The sequence below is a fragment of the Nannospalax galili genome, unplaced genomic scaffold, assembly GCF_000622305.1.
Source record: "Nannospalax galili isolate Female #2095 unplaced genomic scaffold, S.galili_v1.0 scaffold543, whole genome shotgun sequence".
NCBI lineage: Eukaryota > Metazoa > Chordata > Mammalia > Rodentia > Spalacidae > Nannospalax > Nannospalax galili.
Genome location: NW_008352270.1, coordinates 2,142,632 through 2,163,309, shown reverse-complemented (window position 1 = coordinate 2,163,309; position 20,678 = coordinate 2,142,632). Strand labels below are relative to the sequence as shown.

At 41.3% G+C, this 20,678-nt stretch overlaps 1 protein-coding gene across 1 annotated transcript in view; it reads left to right on the top strand.

Annotated features, from left to right (window-relative positions):
* Window positions 1–20,678, top strand: part of Catspere (catsper channel auxiliary subunit epsilon) — a 95,910-nt gene that overhangs the window by 29,489 nt on the left and 45,743 nt on the right. The window contains exons 8-10 of the mRNA XM_008849187.1: window positions 7,088–7,530; window positions 14,236–14,294; window positions 18,402–18,477. Coding sequence (XP_008847409.1) covers window positions 7,088–7,530; window positions 14,236–14,294; window positions 18,402–18,477 — 578 coding nt within the window. The remainder of the gene's footprint in view (window positions 1–7,087; window positions 7,531–14,235; window positions 14,295–18,401; window positions 18,478–20,678) is intronic.

Genomic DNA, 20,678 nt, shown 5'->3' with positions numbered 1-20,678 from the left:
TTTGTCTTCCTCCTCCTCCTCCTCCTTTCTATTTTCTCTTTTTTCTTTCCTCTCCACTTCTTCCTCTTCCTCCCGCTCACCCCTTTCTCTTCCTCTCCTCTTCACCTTTCTCTTTCCCTCTCTTTCCCCAGCATGTAAACAGCCTCTTCCTCCACACACTCATACCATCCCCACCTCAGACCCAAAGTGGTGGAGCCAGCTGACCACAGACTGAATATTTTGAAACCATGAGCAGAAAATGAGTCATTTCTCCTTTAAAATGGTTTCTCTCAGCAACAGAAAAGTAATTAGCACAATATGCAAAAATAAATCCTTATCCTCCTCACCCCACCTCTGTCTGCCCCTTCCCCTTTCTTCATGGGCAAAAAGCAATTGTCTTCTTTCAGTCTTTCTTCTTTCAGACCAGGACCCTTGACCTCATCCTGGAGTCCTACTGCTTCACACCCCACAGCCAATCCATTGGTAACTCCTGTTGGCTCCATCTAAGAGGTGTAGTTGAAACCTATCATCTTTTTGCTGTTGCCAATCCAAGCTCTATCCTCTTTAGCCCACAATATACATTAGTTTGTCTGTGACATGTTAACGTCATTGCATCCCCATCCCCTGCCAGATGGCAGTGAACTTCACCACCCAGAGAATCAGGTCGGGCATGGTGGTGCACACCTTTAATCCCAGCACTCATGAGGCGAGGGCAGATGGATCTCTGAGATCTAGGCCAGCCTGGTCTACATAACAAGTTTTAGGCCAGCTGGGGCTACTAGGGAGACCCTGTCTCAAAAAATAATACCAAAAATGTACATAGAAAGGGCCTGTTGTTTGACTCTAATCTACCCTCAGGATCTGAAAACAAGACACAATTGTAATTCAAGGAGTCTGGGACCAGCCTACCACAGTGGGGAGACTGGACATGGATATGCTGAGAAGTTTAGGCAGCAGGGGACTGCAGCTATGCAGGACCAGTAGTAAGTGGCAAGCCCCATCATCTGAGAATCACTGTAAAGAGTAACACCCCTGAATCTGTGACTGGGAGCTGCCTTCCTGCCATATGTGGCTTGCTGCCGATGTGGGCTAACAGCTCTGAGCTCCAGTTCAGGGAATAGCTCGGTTTCCAGATTCTTCCCTTCCACAGGGTAGTTCAGCAGCAGGCAGAATGCCAGGCTCCCTTGAATCTCAACACTTTGCTTGCCCACTTCCCAAGACACTCAGGGACTTACTTCCCTTAGGCTTAGATGTAACCAATTCTGGGTTCACAGAACTGACAGGTTTCTAGAATGAATGACAGGTAACAGGCCCGATCTTTAGCCCACAAAACTCAGTGTGGCCAGCAGAGGTGCCTGGTGACAAAGAAGGGAGGCTTCAAAAATGAGTGCAGCCCTGAAGCTGATCCTTGGCCTGCCAAGCCCTGATCCCATGGAGAGCACCAGCTTGACCAGCAGGAATAACAAGAGTCCTCCTGCCTCCCCTCCATCTGGCAAATGCCAATATTGTGGGTCCAGGAAGAGCCTTTTCCAATTTGTCATTTCTTAACATCTTTCTCCCTAAGACTTCCTGCCTGCCATCTTTATGAATCGTTTTTATGAATCAAGCTGAGCTAGCCCAAGTATTTCTGCCTGCCATTTTAACTTTTTGACAAGTGTCCTATGACTTTGATTTGTGCACGTCCCCAAAAATGTGTTGGTCATCTTCCCTTCCTGAACAAGAAACCTTAAGCTGACCGTGCTCAGAAATGCATGCTACCTAAAGTCCTTTCCTGTGTGAATATGTGTAGTATTCCTGACCTGATTCTGATTCTTTTCCTTGAGGTCTGGCAAGGCATTGCTTTCAAAATAATCCCTGTGCTCCCCAGATCTGCTGCAGGTAATCAATCTTTCTCTATTCTTAAAACAACAACAACAAAACTTCCTTTTTTTTGAAAGGGTCTCACTGTGTAGACCAGGCTGGCCTTGAACACAGAGATCCACCTGCCTCTGCCTCCTGGGTGCTGGGATTAAAGACACGCACCACCTAACAAAACATTTTTTTTTTTTTTGGTCTTTTTGAGACAGGGTCTTTCTGTAATCCCAGCTGGCCTGGAGCTCACTATGTAGACCAGGCTGTCCTGGAATTCACAGAAATCTGCCTGCCTCTGCCTCCCGAGTGCTGAGATTAAAGACGTGCACCAACACTCCTGGCCCAACAAAACCTTTTATGTTCTTGTTTCTTATTTCTCTTTATCCGAATTAATTTATGTATTTTTTAAATTTATAATCAGATTTTATATTTTCTTCTCTCTCCCTTTCCTCGCCTCTATCTCTCCTCCTCCTCCTCCAACTTCCTCTTTCTTCTTACCCTCTCTACTACCTTCGTTTGTTTCAGACATTCACTAGTAGTACTTTCACTATTATCACTTTCACTTAAATTTTAAATTCCTCTTTAGTCGGCATCCTTGTTCCCATGTTCTTCTCCATGGTTCCTGGTAGTCCAGTAATTTTTCTCTGACTTTCCTTGTGTTTCTGTATTGGTTGGTTTTGGTGATGTGACTATTGTGACATTTATTTTCGCCCCTCTGAGTGCTACTGTGGATTGAGCCGTCAAGAGAAGATTGCTTGCTAAAGAAGACCCCCCCAAATAAAACCAGAAGAGGTATCTACCCCCAAACATGAGCAAATTGCAAGTCAGAACCACCAGAAATACAAAAAAGCAAGAAAACATGGTTCCTCCAAAAGTTCAAAACACCTCGATAATTGAGCCTAGGATGCTGAAAGGTTGAAATGCCAAATAAGGGCTCAAAACTCTAGTTTAAAAAACATCAGTGATCTTAAAAGGAATTCAAACAATCAAATAAATGAAATGAAGAAGTCAGTAGGGGAGCTGGGCAAGAAAGCACACAGGGTAAGTGAGATTCGAACAGAAACACTGGACATTAAAAACCCAGGAAGTCAATTTTACAATGCAGTGGAAAGCATCACCAGTAGATGAGACCAAGCAGAAGAAAGAATGGCAGGGATTGAAGAGAGAGAGTCAAAGAACTACAGCACTCAGAGAACAAAATAAATAAGCATCACCATAATTATCAAGAACTCAATGGATTTGTGGGGTGAGATGGCCAGTCAGAAGCTGCCTTCATGTTATGTGGTGTGTAAGGAGTCCGCACTGCAAAGAACAGATTAAGCCAAAGAGAGAAAGCCAAAGAGATTCAGTGATCACGAGGGAGTGCCGGGGCAGCTGGCAAAGTTGATGTATTAGTTACTTTTCTGTTGCTGTGATAGAAACACTGTGACCAAGGGAACTTATTAAAGGGAGAGTTTATTTAGCTTACAGTTCCAAAGGGGCAAGAGTCCATCATAGCGGCAAGGCATGGAGGCAGAGGTGGTTGAAGTGCTAACATCAGAGCAGGACTGGAAATCCTGCAAGGCTTAAGAACTCTCTAAGCCCGCCCCCAGTGATGGGCTTCCTCCAGCATGGCCACACTTCCTAAGACCTCCCAAAACAGCGCCACCAACTGGGGATAAAATGTTCAAATACTTGTAGTCTCTGGGGGACATTCTCATTCAAACCACCACAGCTGGCCACCACCTAAACTTCTCTACAGCATTTAGAAATGCCTGCGTTCATATAATCTGTTTGACATTTACCAACTATATCAAAGAGAAAGATGTGAATCTCATTTTATCACATGTCTCTTAAATTATGGGTCATAACTCATTTCCTGTGTTTCTTGGCCATTCTTCTACAATATCTATTCATACGATTAGTATTTTGAATTAAAAGTTCAGTATCAATGTGCATTTTATTAACTGCCTCTAGCATCCATAGATCTCTGCTCCAACTCACAGTAACTTAGTGCCCATTGGTCATCTGTTTCCCAATTCACCCTCTTCTCTTGCTCCAGCCTCTGCTGACGACCAACCAACTTGTCAACTTCAGAAGTTTGTACCACATTTTTTCTAGGAACCCTATTGTCTAGATTTTCTGATTTATTGGCACAGGTTTCCCATCTGAACATTCACATTTCTTGTGTACCCATAATGATATGTTATTTATCATCTTTAATTTTGCCTACACTTTCCTACCCTTGTTGTAAAACATTTTGCTTTTTTATTTTTTCCTTTGAAAATAATTCAACTTATTTCTCAAATCTCCTTTTTAAATCTAGCTCCTTCATTTGAGCTCCTGCCATAACCAGTTCTTCATGTCTCCTCTCTATAACTCTGCTTCTTGTTTGTTGGGGTTTTGTGTGTGTGGTTTTTGTTTTGTTTTGTTTTGAGACTAGGTCTCACTAGGTAGCTCTAGCTGGCCTGAAACTCGATATATAGACCAGGCTGACTTGGAACTCCCAGAGGTCTGCCTGCCTCTGCCCAGGATTAAAAGTGTGTGCCATCACACATGGCTATACCCTGCTTCTTAAGTGACATGATTAGCTCTTTAATGACATGTTTATTTTCACTCTTCTTTGTCTTCATTAAAAGCTATAAACAAAAACCCATGTGAAGCGGGACACAGTAGTGTACATCTATAATTCCAGTGTTCCTGTGGCAAGATGGGAGGCAGAGACCGGAATAGTCCCAGAAGCTGTGCACCAGCTAGCATGGCATACACAGCAAGGGACAATCGAAAGTAGACTGTATCATATCAGATGGAAGGCTAGGACTGACACCCATGGTTGTCCTCTGACTGCTACACAAGTATCATGGCACGTGTATGCCCATTCTCACATGACTATGTGTACACAGATACACACACACACACACACACACACACACACACACATTTTTGAAAGCTATCAACAAACATAAGACTATGATTTTTTCTCTCCAAAGGCTGTATCCAACTAGATGTCCCATGAAGTATTCTCCTAAAGCATTCTTTGTTTTTATCTTTAAAATCATTTAATAATATTTTAAATCAGCACGTGACCAGTGAGAACTCATGGCAGGACCACTAATCCAGACTTATAGGATCAGAACTTTAAAAGTGGAAGAAATGAACTGTAGGAGTAGTACTAAACAAAAAGCAGGGCAGCACACAGATATGAATTAGAAAGCAGGTCTCTAGATGAATAAGGTTGCACCCCAAGCTGAAAATGCAGCATGGACAAAGCTGTCTGTCAAGAGAACAAGTCAAGGAACTGGAGTGATGGCTCAGCAGTTAAGAGCACTGGCTACTCTTGCAGAGGACCCAGGATCGATTTCCACACTCAAATGGTGGCTAACAACATCTATAGTTCCAGTTCCAGGGAATCTGACGCCCTCTTCTGACCTCCAGAGGCATTGCATGACATGGATGCACTTACACACATGCAGGCAATACACTTATACACATAAAATAAAAATAATAAAATATTTTAAAAACAGAACAAGTCAGGCTTGTGAATGAAATAGTTTAATATGCCTAACATTCATTCACCAAAGAGATCTATATTTCACCTCCTCCCATGTGTTTCCTCTACCTTTAGCACTATTGCCTATGTTTCTGATTATACAACTTTGACTTATATATGATTTATGGTAATTTATTAAAATGTAAGGGGCATTGAGCACCACACACACACCTGACTGCCTGAATCCACCTTCCTCTTGTTAATCAGTCATCTCTAAGTGTTGCCTTTTAAAACATACCAAAGGCATATATCTAGAGACTCTACAAAAGAAAGTTATCTTGAAAGGAAGCTATAAAATAAGCAAGCCCAACTGCTCATTGGACAGATACAGCAACAGAGCCAAAAAGCCTACTGATATGCCCTCTCTGACCTACCCTGTCTTAGGCAGAGCACTCTGTCAGGGTGAGAAAGTTGGTCACTACCTCCTAAGTGAGGCTGAAAACATGGGTTCTGCATTACATCACTCATAATCCTCATCCCACTTCTTCATCCCAGCTATGAATATGTTGGATATGTCCTTGTGCTCAGATGGCCACCTAACACCATAAGCTGGGTGGCTTAAACAGCACCATACATACTCTCACATTTCTGCCAGGCCAGGATCACGGCACTATTAGGACTGGATTCCAGTGAGGTCTCTACTTCCTTGTAGATACCTCCTTCTTCACTGTGTCCTTATGTGAACCTTCTTTCCTGTGTGTGTGAGAGAGAGATAGAGATGAGAGAGAGAGAGAGAGAGAGAGAGAGAGAGAGAGAGAGAGAGAGAAGCTCCCCAAGGGTACGTTCCTCTTCCTTCAAGAACCCCAGTCCCAACAGATTAGCATCCTTTGCTTATGGTCTTATTTAACTTAAATGACCTCCTGAGGCTCTGTCTTCCAATATAGTGACAGTGGGGGTGAGGACGTCAGCAAATGAAGTCAAGGGAAACAGATTGACCTGTAACACCATCCTTCCTAAGGGGCCTATTCTTGTCATGTTCGCAATTATTACTTAAAACCCTAAACCCAGCTCTTTCTTTCCTGGGTAAAGGCTACAGTATATAAAAATGACATAGTGAACACCAAGGGGAATGCGTTCAGGAGGCAAGAAGTTCTCAAATGAGTGTGAAGTTGGGCATTTGTGCTTACTCTCAAACTCTCAAGGTATATGGTGATTGTACAAGAAATTGTTTTTATTAAAAGTAGACTTCAGTAAAACAGCATAATTTATGGTTACTTAAAATAACACAAACCTGGACTGGTGAAATGGGTTTAGCAGGTAAAGGCACTTGCCACCAAACCTGACATCCTGAGTTCCATCCTTGGAACCCACATGGTGAAAGGAAAAAAACCAATTCCTGAAACTCCTGAAACTTGTCCTCTGACCGCCACACATGTGTGATAGCACATGTGTGGGCAAGCACACACTAAATAAATGTTTTTTAATAATATTTAATAATTTTTAAAATTTTAAAATAATTTTTTAAATTTTATGTGCACGCATGTATTGCCTGCATGTAGGTAAGTGCACCCGTGTCATGCAATGCCCGCAGAGGACAGAATAGGCTGTCAGATCCCCTGGAACCAGAGTTACGAACAGTTGTTAGCTGCCATGTGGGTGCTGGGATTCGAACCTGGGTCTTCTGCAAGAACAGCCAGTGTTCTTAACCACTGAGCCATCTCTCCAGCCCCTAAATAAATGCTTTTTAAAAATTAAATAACACAAACTTTTCTCTCTTTTTTTTTCCAGATTATCAAGGTTCTATTTTGGTAAAAATGGAAAATAATGTGATGTTCTTTTCCAAGATTAGCATTAGTGATGTAATTAAGCTGCATCAATGGTCAAATGAGACAGTACCATCCACAGTGCTCTTCAGCGAAGCTGCTCAAATATATATTATATATTTCTTTGACAATTTCACAGTAAAAACACATGAATATCCCTTATTTCTGGAAATAAAAAGTGTAACATACAAAACAAAAGACAGATGCCCATACATGGCATTTCATAATAATGTTTTTAGTTCTTTTAACTTTTTGGACAAAGGAGAAAGCCTGACAGTTTGGGCACAAATAGTCTATCCAGAAAATCTTGGTCTGTACATTATTGTGGAACAATATGGCCCAAATATATTAACACGGACACAAAGCACTAACTATGAAATTGCCTTGGGATACTGCACGAAATCTGTGGTAAGTTAATATTTTGAATTTGTTTCAAAGAGATTATAAAAAATATAATAGTAGATAATTTGGGGGTGGGGCGGGGCAAGGTCTGTCACTGACCTGGACCTTAAGAAGTAGACTGGGCTGGTTGGCCAGTGAGCCTGAGGGATCCATCTGTCCCTGCCTCCCACATTCTGGAATTATAAATACATGCTACCACATCTGACTTTTTTTCCTTTTTGAAGGAAATGTTTATTATATTTCCTCCTTACAAAAGTCATGCATGCTTGTCAAAAATCAAACAGAAATAAATGAATTTCTCCCCACCCCTCCTTTCCTTTGATGTTCCTCCTCCACATGAGTCCTACAAAATAATTATTCCTAGAGAAACTACTTTCTTCATGCTGCTGGGAACAGGCTGTTTTCTTCATTATATTTCTTAACTAGTTACTGGTATAAACCTAAGTTATTTTAGATATAACTTTTTAGCTGGTCATCCATTCCTGATTTTTTAAAAAAATTGAATAAACAAAATATTTCTTTGCAAATGAAGACTGCCATATTCGCTCCCCTCTCGGAATTTTCTTCCAAATAATAACTGATGATACGTGATCTATTTTCCATTAACCTTAGTTTTCTTCATCCTTCTATTAGGATTTGCCTTCGTTATGGACATTCTGGTGCTGATTAAGTTGGAAGCTGAACCTGATAGCTTTGCCATATACATTACACACATAGGGTTTCTTCCAAGTATGGACAATCTGGTGTATAATACAGTCAGAACTAAAGCTGAAGCCTTTACCACACTCTACACATTGTAAAGGTTTTTCCCCAGTGTGGCTTCTCTGATGTTGAATTAAATGAGCATTGACATGGACAGCTTTTCCACACTCTTTGCATTGAAAGGGTTTCTCTCCTGTGTGAATTCTCTCATTCACAATATAGTCAGTTACAGCTGAATGCGTTCTTGCATTCCATACACTTGAGAGGTTTTCCCCCAGCATGTATTAACTGGTGCCTGGCATTGATAGTGAAGGCTTTTCCACATTCTTTACATTGATGAGGCTCTTCCCCAGTATGGGCTCCTTGATGATCAAGTAGGTTTCTTTTAGAAGTAAAGCACTTTACACATTCATTACACTCAAAGGGTTTCTTCCCTGTGTGAATTCTCTGATGCTGCATCAGTTTTGCATTAACGTTGAAGGCTTCTCCCCAGTATGAATTCTCAGATGCTGCCGAAGCTGGGAGTTACACCTAAAAGCTTTCCCACATTTGTTACATTCATAGGGCCTTTCACCTGTGTGTATTCTCTGGTGTTGGATTAATTTCCATTTGGCACTAAAGATCCTGGAGATGAAACTCAGGTCCTCATGCTCAGAAGACAAGCACATTATCAACCGAACCACTCTGTCAGCCCCACCGTAACATCATCATGTACTTAGAATAAAACAAACCTAAGCCAGTGAAATGGCTTAGCAGGTAAAGGCACTTGCCACCAAAGCTGACAACCTGAGTTGGATTCCTAGAACTCACGTGGTAGAAGGAGAGAACCAAACCCTGAAAGTTATCCTCTGACCTCCACATAAATCAATAAATGTTTAAAAAATTAAATAGCACAAACTTTTCTCTCTTTTTTCTAAGAATACTTTCATACACTTAAACTATTTCCCTTCTAAGTTTAACCGAAAAAATGCTGAGAAATGTGTGAACTTTTAAATAAAATATAATACAATAAGCCCTTAGTTCGTGAGTCACAATTTTCACTTTCACTCAAGGACCGTCTTAAAATACATTCTTTCGGAACTGTTTGCTTTTTGTTTGTTCTCTTCTCTCGCCTTACTCTGTCTTTAACTGTGTATCTGATACAATTATTTATGTAAAAATAAAGCAGGGAGCTCACAGTTCTGGAAGGCTAGGAAACCCCAGAACATATCATTAGCTACCTGGTGAGGGCTTCGTAACACTGCTGGGTCCATTACATGGTAAGACAGCAGGTATGTGAGGCTAGGTCTCCCTTCCTCTCCCTATGAAGTCACTAAGTTTATTATGGGGACTCCACTCTCTTGACCTCATCTGACCCAATTACCTCCCACAGGCCCCACCTACCTCCAAATTCCACAAGTGTGTGAATTTGGAACTTTAATTTCCAACCTATGAATGTTCAGAGGTCACATTCAAAACAAAACGGACATTCTCTATTTTTGTCCAGTAAGCCACCCAAATCCTCATGGCTTCCAACCATAATCAGACCCTAGAGGTCAGCAGTTTGAGAGTCTGAGTAGCACAGTGGTTCTGTGCTCTCAATCTCTAGACTGTATTGTGTAAGCCGATCTAATAAAATCCATCTTTGATATGTAGTTTTTCTCTTGGCTCTGTTCCTATAGAACTTAGGAAAATAGACTCTGCTATTAAGCAAGGAAGCAGACCAGCCATGTTACATTGCAAAGGGGTACATACGTACAGAGGAGTGGGAGGAATCACTGTGATCGTCTTTACAATCTACTGTAGTACCAATAAATATAAGGTATATTATTTTGTATATTGCTTTTCCAATTTGAGAATATGAGCATTTTACATCTTCAACTTCTTCTCCAACATGGAATGATTCAAATGGTAATTTCTCTTCCCCAATTCCATTCCGTAACTCAGCCTCCTCAGGTCCACACAGGGTGTGGGTCTCTTACTTGGTATAATGGAATAGAAGCACTCAGTTATTTCTAAAGTCATCTAGCTCAAGGAATCATGTGCTAGATAATATATTTTAATTATCATCCCCATTAACATATGGAGAACATTTTCATTTAACTGAAATCAACAGGTTTATACTTAATAGTCAAACTTTTTGTACAGAACCAGAGCATTTAATCCATTTACATTTATTAGAATTAATGATGTATTTTGGGATTTGCCTTCAATTTGTTTTTGCTTCTAATTTTTAGTCTTTTCGTATCCCTATTTTAATTATTAATTATTATTTGTGTATGTGTGTGTGTACCATGGCACACTCGTGGTGGTCAGAAGAAAACTTTCAGGCGCTGGCACTGTCTGTGTTGCTGAGGCAGTCTCTCACTGTTTCTGTTGCTTCATTGCATACTCCAGGCTACCTGGCCAGAGAGCTACAGCATAGTTATCTCTCTGTCTCTGCCTTCCATCTCTCTGTAGGAGGTCTGGGATTACAGATGTACACTATTACATCTTGCTTTTTATGTGGGTCCCAGGGGGTTGAATTCAGGTCCTCAGGTGACTTTGACCTGCTAAGCCATCTCCTAGGTCCCTTGTATCCATTTCATCTCTTCATATTTCCTCTTCCACAGTCTTACAAGTTATATGCTGTGTGTTTATAGTCAGATTTCCTTAGAAATTATTAAATGAGAGCCAGGCATGGTGGCACACATCTTTAATCTCAGCACTCAGGAGGCAGAGGCAGGCAGATCTTGGTGAGGTCAGCCTGGTCTTCATAGCAAGTTTTAGGCCAGCTGGGGCTACAGGGAGACCCTGTCTCCAAAAGACCCCCCCCCCAGAAAAGAAAGAAAAAAAATATGGAATGACTATTTAATTCATATAAATCTAAATTTAATTGAATATTTTACTCTTTCCCCAACTTATTATAGTCACAGATCTTAATTCCATCTTTTTACAGTAGTAATGTATATAGCAGTTTTATATAGCAATATGTCACAAATAGCAGTGTTTACCCTTTTTTAATTTTTAAAAAAATTACTTATTTTTTATGTGTTAAGAGTGGTTTGTCGGCATGTATGTAAGTACACCACATGCATGCAGTGCCATGGAGGCCAGAAGAGGGCATCAGATCCCCTGAACTGGAGTTATGGAGAGTTGTTCGCTGCTGTGTAGGTGCTGGGAACTGAAGCCGGGTCCTTTGCAAGAGCAGTCAGTGCTCTTAATTGTTGAGCCATCTCTCCATATGCACCCCCTCCCCAACCCCCACCCTACTCCCATCTTCTTCTTCTTCTTCTTCTTCTTCTTCTTCTTCTTCTTCTTCTTCTTCTTCTTCTTCTTCTTCTTCTTCTTCTTCTTTTTGGTCTTTTTGAGACAGGGTCTCCTTGTAGCACCAGCTGGCCTGAAACTCACTATGTAGACCAGGCTGGGTTTAAAGGCATGCACCACCATGCCCAGCTTAACATATATTTTTGTGTGAGGTTACTGGGGATTAAATACACCATGCTTTTTGTCTGAAAATATGTTTATTTTACCTCATTTCTGAAAAGAAATTATTGTTGTGTGTGTGCGAGAGAGTTACAACATACATGTGGAAGTCATAGGACAGCTTTGGATGTTAGTCCTCTCTTTCCACCTTGTTTGAGGCAGACTCTTTTATTGGTCTGTGTACACAAAGGTAGCCAGCCCACAAGGTTCTGGAGTTCTCCAGTCTCTACCTCGCATCTCAGCATAGGAGCACTGTGATTACAGATGCACACTAGCATGTCCAGCTTTATGTGGGTCTGGGGGATCCAAACTCAGGTCCTCATGCTTGCATGGCAAGCACTTTACCCACTGAGCCATCTCCCCAACCCAATTACTCATAATTTTAACTCTAACCCTCAGGTGCTTTAAAAGTTTGTTCTACACTTTCTGCAGTTTTTGTGTGACTGGGTAGATGTGGGTTTCTTTGCTGTAATGCTACATGGAATTTTTGAATGTGAAGATCGTTGTTTCTATCACACATGTAGTCAGGTCTTATCTAGACTTCCTTCTCTTTCCTTTTGTCTCCTGTAACTCTAATTAGTCACATGTTAAACTGTCTCAATCTCATCTCCATAAGTCTTCTCTCTTCTATATTGTTCATTTTTTTACCTCCCTGGAATATGGTGATATAATTTCTTCTAGTCAGTCTTCCACATCAGCACTTTTTTTTCTGTCTAATCTGTTGCCAAAATTATATTTGGCATTATTAAATATTTACATATTTAAATTACATCTGTGTATTCAGTTTAATTGTGCTTCTCACTTTTCACTTCTAGAATTCTTGTTTGTTCTATTTATACATGTACCTGTGGAAGTCATAGGACAGCTGTGGGTGTCAGTCCTTTCTTTCCATCTTTGATAGAAGACATTTGATAGTGTCTTATTCTATACTACAGATATTTTCAGGCTTGCCATTCAGTGTTTGTAATCTAAAATAGTAGATAGAAGATGATAGATAGATGATAGATAGATACATAGATAGATACATAGATAGACATATATAGATAGATGATAGAGTTGACCTAAGTCTGAGCATCATTTAAATGACAGTAATCTTGAAGACTATGGCTACATTTCATAAAAGGAACCTAACTACAAGCAGGAACATTCTTGTAAAGTTACTTCAAATGTGACATATAAAGTATACAATAGAATGCAGGGGCAAATCTGATTATAGTTCCTTTCCCTGAATTGGAGATTTGTAGCCCCAGCTGACTTGGAACTCACTATGTAGATCAGGCTGGCCTTGAACTCACAAAGATTCACCTTCCTCTGCCTCCCAAGTGCTGGGATTAGAGGTGTGCACCACCAATGCCCCACTGGAAATATTTTTTTTATGTATATGCGTGTATTGCCTGCATGTAGGTAAGTGCACCCGTGTCATGCAATGCCTACGGAGGTCAGGAGAGGCTGTCGGATCCCCTGGCACTGGAGTTATAGACAGTTATTAGGTGCCATGTGGATGCTGGGATTTGAACCTGGTTCTTCTGAAAGAACAGTGTTCTTAACGGCTGAGCCATCTCTCCAGCCCCAGTTTTTTTGTTTTTTGTTTTTAATTTAATAAACCTCACCAGCTGAAATTTCATCAAAACAGATTGAACATTTGTGTTGAACCACTTCATATCCAACACCTTAACACCAAGAATTTTTAGGGGGACGTAGTATGTTCTCATCAAAATGGATTAGCAAGAACCAAATTTAAATGATATATCCCTAACTAACACCAAAAAAATTTAGGGGGACGGAGTATATTTTCATCAAAAAAGATTAGCAAGAACCAAATTTAAATGATATATCCCCATCGTATACAAATACACACACACACACACACACACACACACACACACACACACACAAATTAAAGGAACAAAAAATGTAACAAAGTAAAATAATTTATACATAACTGGGCTTTTACAAAAAAAAAGAAATTAAAAAAAAAAATACTGGTCCAGCAAGTAAGGCCACTTGCCAAGACTGACAACCTGAGTTTGGTTCCCAGGACACACATGATAGAAGGAGAAAACCCATTGTCCTCTGACTTCCACATGCATGCTGTGGCAAATGCATGCCCCCCCACGCACATCTCTCACACACAAAGTAAATAAATGTAATAATCTTCAAAATGCTATATAAAAATGTATATAATTTTCCTTACTTAAAGAAAGATTTAAAGTCGGGTGTGGTGGCACACACCTTTAATCCCAGCATTCAGGAGGCAGAGGCAAGCAGATCTCTGTGAGTTCAAGGCCAGCCTGGTCTACAGAGTGAGTTCCAGCCCAGCTGAGGCTACAGGGAGACCTGGGCTCAAAAAGAAAAAAAAAAAAAAAAAAAAAAAGATTTAAATATGTCTTAAAGGTATATACTGGGTCCTAGGAAAACTTGGTTTATAGTAATGAATGTTAGTACATATTCTGTTGTGCTTAAATGTAGACACCACATGACTCTAAGTTGAGGTAATGTCACTAAGTGGAGGTCCCCATCCCCAGCTTTCCTGCTTTTCAGAAACTTTTTAATTTTCTTTTTCAGGAAACTAAATTTTCTCAGAATGTAGATTATAATTTAGCAGATGATTACTTCGATTTACAGTAAGTATGACTTTAAAATATATTACTCCGGATATTAATTTGTAGATTTTATTTAAATGTACTCAGATCCCTTTAAATGTCCAGTTTTCAGAGTGCTTTGATTCTAGATCTTTGTAAACGAGTATTTTTCATTAAAATGTAAATAATCTTTGTAGTCAGTGGAAAATATGAAGGTTCTTCATTCCATTGAAGATGCCAAAAATGGTCTCATGTGAGTTGACTTTCCATTTGTAACAGAATACCTAAAATAACTAAGGAGAAGAGGGTTATTTGTGCTTGTGAGTTTTGAGCCATGACTTGAGAGGCAAAGCTGGGACTGGCAAAGCTGCACCACCAGTACAGGCACATGATGCACCTCTTACCCCATGAGCCAGGTACCAAGGAGGAAGAGACCAGGGTTGACAGTCATCTTTGAGTGCACACCCCCAGTCACCCAGGGATCCCATGAAGCCCTACCTCCTGAACAGCCACCAACTCCCAGTGGTGCTATCCCAAGGACCAAGCCACCCATGAGCCTTTAGAATTTTTTGAAGATTTTATGTGTATGAGTCTATTACCTGCATGTCTGTAAGTGCACCCATGTTGTGCAATGTCTGCAGAGGTCCGAAGATGGCATCAGATCCCCTGGAACCGGAGTTACAGACGGTAGTTAGCCGCCATGTGGGTGCTGTGAATTGAACCCAGGTCCTTTGCGAGAGGCCAGTGCCTCTGAGTCATTTCTCCAGCCCCAGGAATTTTTTTTTTTTTTTTTTTTTTGAGAGAAGGATTCACTATGTAGCCTTGGCTGGGCTGGAACTTTCTATGTAGACCAAGCTGGCTTCAGACTCACAGAGATCCACCTGCCTCTGCCTCCAAGAGTGTGGAGATTAAAGGTGTGTACCACCATGCCTGGTCCTTAGGATGTTCTTAACCAACTGAACAAAACAGGACTATTTCTTAATTCAATCATTTCCATTCATGTTCTATCATCAATTCTCAATTCAAAGTCTCTATCCATTATCTTTAATCAAAAGCAAGAGCTCTTAATATCAGAGAAAGTCTAACTGTGAGTAAAATCACATAAAACGCCAGCTTTGAGTCTTGGATCAGGTAGCATCTGAGCATGTAATTTCTGAAGAAAAGATAACCAACCTGGAATTCTGTGTGCATTAATAAGTATTCCATCAATATAGCCAAATACCTGACATGGGCTATGCATTAGTTATTTTTCTGTTGCTGTGATAAAACACCATGACCAAGACAACTTATATAAGAAGAGTTTATTTAAGCTTACATTTCCAGGGGTAAATGTCCCTCATGGCAGGGGGGACAAGTTGGCAGAGGTGACTGAAGCAGAAAGCTGAGCGCTTGCATCTTCAAGCAGGCACAGGAAGCAGAAAAAGACAGGAAATCCGGCAAGGGTTAAGGACTCTTAAAGCCCACCCCTAAGGACATGCTTCCTCCAGCATAGCCACACCTCCTACCCTTCCCCAAACAGTGCCACCAATTGGGAACAAAATTTCCAAATACTTGGAGTCTATGGAGGACATTTTTATTCAAACCTTCATAAGCTGTGGGGTTGGGAGTATTAATCTCACTGTTCTGGAAGCTGAAAACCCAAGCAGCATAGTGCAGACATGGTGAGGGCCACCCAGGCTGCAGCTCCTCCTAGTGGCTAGCAGTGATAGGAAAGCATGCAGGAGCACTGCATTTTGAACAGGAAGCAGGAATGACTGGCTGCGACTAGGCTTGCTCCTCTTATACCAATCCTTCCGCACAGCGTTACCTCATGCCCTCATTGACCTAAGGGTTTCCCACTAAGCCCTCTCAATATGCCCACCATGTGAACCAGTGTCAAGAAGCTTTATATAATTAGTCATAATTATTATATAAGTCCAGTCAAGTTTCACTGTAATTTTGGTAAGATAATTTAAATATGGCCAGGCGTGGTGGTGCACGCTTTTAATCTCAGCACTTGGGGGGGCAGAGGCAGGCAGATCTCTGTGAGTTCAAGGACAGCCTGGCCTACATAGTGAGTTCCAGGACAGCTGGGGCTACAGGGAGACCCTATCTCAAAAAGACCAAAAAAAAAATTTTTTTTTAATATTTAAAAAGATTAATTGTATCCAAATCATCACATGACAGAAAGGCATGTCCTATGATTATCATTATGAACTGCTTATTTTCAATATTTTTTGGGAAAAACAAAAACCCACAATATTTTCTGGAGGAAAAAAAAAATAGTTCTTTTTCCCCCTAGCAAAGGGTCTTGTTTTCTGTAGGCTGCTCCTATTGCATGTGAGTTTGAGTGACTCTTCTATTCCAAGCACTCTCTAGATATTCCAAATACATAGCCAAGATAAAAGGTGGAGTACCAGCATCTCAGAACCTACCTCCAGTGGGAGAAGACGAACACCAAGCAACTAACAAATATGATAATTCCAAGAACTGAAAAGTGGTATTGAAAACAGAACCTGAAGTGATGGCTCAGTCAATACAGCGCCTGCCACACAAGCTTGAGGACCTGAGTTCAGATCCCCAGTATCCATGTGAAAGCCGGGCAAGGTAGCATTCATTGCCTGTAGCCCCAGTGTTACAGTGTTGCAGTGTTGGGAGCAACAGGAGGGTTCCTGGAGCTCATTGGCCAGCCAGTCAGTCCAATTGATGAGCTCTGGTTCAGTGAGAGATTTTGTCTCTGAAAAATAAGGTGGAAAGTGATCAAGGAAGACAGCTAATGTCAACCTCTGGCTTCCACTAAAAAGTGTGTGTGTGTAGAGGTATATACATGCATACACACATGTACAGACCCATATAAACATATATGTAAAACACACACACACACACACACACACACACACACAAAGAAAAAGAAATGAAAAGAAAACAAGATGGTGCAGTAGTGACCAGGAACAGTGAGGAGAAAATGCTCCTTGAACAGTGTTCAGGAGAGGTTCCATGGTTCCAGTCTTCCTTTCCCATTCACCCCTTGGCTTTTCTCTCTAGCCTTCTGTGATGATTCATCTCAGTTGTCAATTTCATGAGATCTAGATTCATTTGGGAGATGGGCCTCTGAGTTGTCTATGGGGCAATAACAGTGATCAGGCTAAGTGAGGTGGGAAGAGCTGGCCACTGTGGGAGGCACCATTCCCTGGGCTAGGATCTTAAACTGTATAAAATGAGGAAAGTGAGCTTAGCACAAGCATTCATTACCCTCTTCTTCCTGATTGTGGATGTCATGTGATCAGGTGCTACAAGTTCTTGCTGCTTTGACCTTCCCCACCATGATCGGTTGTATCTTTGAACTGTGAACCCAAATAAACTCTTCTCCCCTTAAGTTGCTTTTGTCAGGATATTTTGTCATAGTAACAGGAAAGTAGCTAATTCACCTTCTAACAGAGTAGATTCCTTTGGGTATTTTTGTTTTTACAAACATTTACTGAGAATTATGTTGTAGAACCCACATCAATTCATCTAAGATATTTTCTTTTTCCCTCAGTTTTCCCTCTTCTAAAAATAAAACTTTAGCAGGGATGGAATGTGAAACAAACTTACAAAATTTCTATTTCTATTATTTTGGAACCCTCATATTTTGCCCAAGCATAAAATCATTTATGTGCAGTTGGTAGTGGAGAAAGGCCTTATATCTGACCTCCTTTTGGGTTCCAGTCAGATAAGTTTACAGAGCTTAACGTGGTTAGGTGATGCATTGCTCTTTATTGTTTCAAAGGTGTTGTCAATGGGATTCTATAGGGCTGCCACCTCAAAACACCATCAGGAGAAGCAGGTGAAAATGTCAGGTGCAGAACCCCAACATCCAGGGACTGAGGATGTTTGTGGAGTGGGGAATGAGCAGTGCTTGAAATGCTAATAGAATGCTCACTTCTGTTTTCTGCTGTACCAACCATCTGGTGGTCAAAGCATGGGACCAGAGAACGTGGGGCTGCTGCACAGTGCACAGCTCCCTTCACAGAAGCAGCTACTACCAGCACCACCCTCCAGGCCTTTAGAACTCCTTAGAGGGTTCAGCCCCATCATGTAACAGGGCTTCATATGTGATCTACACAAAGACAGAGTTCTCTCTCCTGCTTTCATGATTCTACAGTAACCTGTGTGAGTCGTTTTTCCTAGAGAAAAGAACACGGGTCTTGTGCTTGTTCATCTCCGACCTAGTGAGTTTTCAAAAATGTGTCCATTGGCCAAAAAGGTGAGTGATATATGTTAAATCATAAGTATTTCTTTAAAAATGTAGAGTTAGAGACCAGGAGATTGCCACAAAAGCTTGATGACCAGAGTTTGTATCTTCAGAACCCATATACTGAGTGGGTATTTCAGCCTGCCAGTCATCCCAGCACTCAAATGGCAGGGGCAGGCATTCTCCCCCAAAAGCTAGCTATCTAGATTAGTCATATCAGCAAGGTCTGGGTTCAACTGTGTGACCCTGTCTCAAAGAATAGGGAGGAGAGAAATGGAGAACGACCCCTGAAGCCAAGCTCAGACCTCCACATACAAGTATACACGTGTATGTGCACACACAGACAGGTACACCTATACATATGTGGACACACACACAGGCACACGACATACATGCTAAAAATGTATAGTTAGTAAACTAAATAACATATTATCTTTATACTATCCTCTCCCCTCCACTTGTGAAGATGGCCCTTCTCTGTTTTGGAAGCATAAGATACAATTCTGCCTTTTGTGAGTTTGTCATCCAAAGTGTAAAATCATTATAAAATGTATACAAAAGTATAAAATCATTAGTTTTGGAAGGTTGGAAGATAAACTGTATAATGGGAGTTACAAAGTGCCCTCCATGGAGGTAAATATGCCTTGCTTAAGACAGCATGGTGCACTCAGTTACCAAAGCTCAGAGGAAAGCATCGTTTTGATTGGGAAGGGAAAAGATGCATACACTCTATGACTGAAGAATAAGCAGACATACAGCAGGCAGAGGCCAAGAGACTTCAGGACAAGGCATAGGCAACAGTGTGCAGGTAAAAAATGGCATGAAGGTAAATGCAATGTCTTAGCAACCTTGAGTCTGTGATTCAGCATTAGTTCTCAGCCTAACTAGCAGCCAGTCAGTGTATAGTAAGCATCTGCTGGATACAGGACTACCAATGGAATAGGGCTTTTGTCCCTCTCTTTCCAGACTCCAGAACTTGTACCAGGACAAGTTTCCATCAGTTTCAAGGGAGCCTTGAGCTGGGATGAATGTGATCCATCCTTAGCACTGTTAGCATGTGCTGCCTCCCTAGAAACTGTACAGCAGCATACCACCACCACAACCCCCCATCAACCAGTTGCACCACCTAGCCACAGCTGTCTGTGGTGGAAGCATGAAACTTCAGCCTTCTCTAAGACTGGATTTTCTGCCTTCAGATGCCCCTGACCTTTATGGATACCTTCCTGTGGCCCTGAGGTTCTTCCTATCCCCATCAGTCAATGAACTTGTAGGAGATCCATCTTTGCCTTACCCTGCCCAGCGCAGCTTTACCCAGAAGATTTATCTCACTTGAGTTCAGTTCCCAGCTGTGTGGCTCATTGGCTTGGTCAAGCTACTTAAGCCTTCTGAGGCTTCCCTGCCTCCTTTGTAAAGGGGAAACATCCATCTCATGGATTATTGGGAGTGATAGTGGGATTGTTTATGAAAGTATTAAGAACCCTGCTTATCACAGAGTCATTATCTAATAATACTGGTATTTTCCCCACTCTCCCCAAGGTAAGCACAATTCAAATCAAACTACCTCCTGAACCCACTGGCCCAGTGTGACTTGCCTACCCCTGAAATCTGGCAGAGTACTATGCAACAGCCCTGTTAAGTAGTAGGATAAGAGAGAGATTATCTAGTTATCCAGGGAAATCAAAATTTGCATGCCGACTAGAGAATGTTCTCAAGAACAGGGTCCCTTCTTTGCACTGTCATGTACATGAGCAAGCAAGTCATCAGCCTCCCAGGTGAACAGTACGCAGGCACAGCACTGAACTCTGCATGGACATAGAACCATGGCCCACAGACTTCTCCAGTGGATGAAGTCAGGCTCTTGTTAAACCTGCTGGACAAAATGGGCTGAACTGAGCCATCTGACTAGGAGCCTGCTGTCTTTGTTACTTGGTCCACATATGTATGTGCATGCCTGTGGAGGCCAGAGGTCGATTATAAGGTGTCTTTCTCAATTGCGCTCCACATTATATATTGAGGTAGGTTCTCTTATACAGTGGAGTTTTAGCTAGCTAGTTCTTTTTTTAAAATATTTTGTTATTTTATCTAGTTCTTTAAATGTTGACCTTTTCCACACAGAATGTCTTCCTCAGACATTTCCAGCCTATGAATCCAGGCCTCATGGCACACCATATTTGTGTGATACCATTGTTGAATTTCACACTTGCCTCACTGCA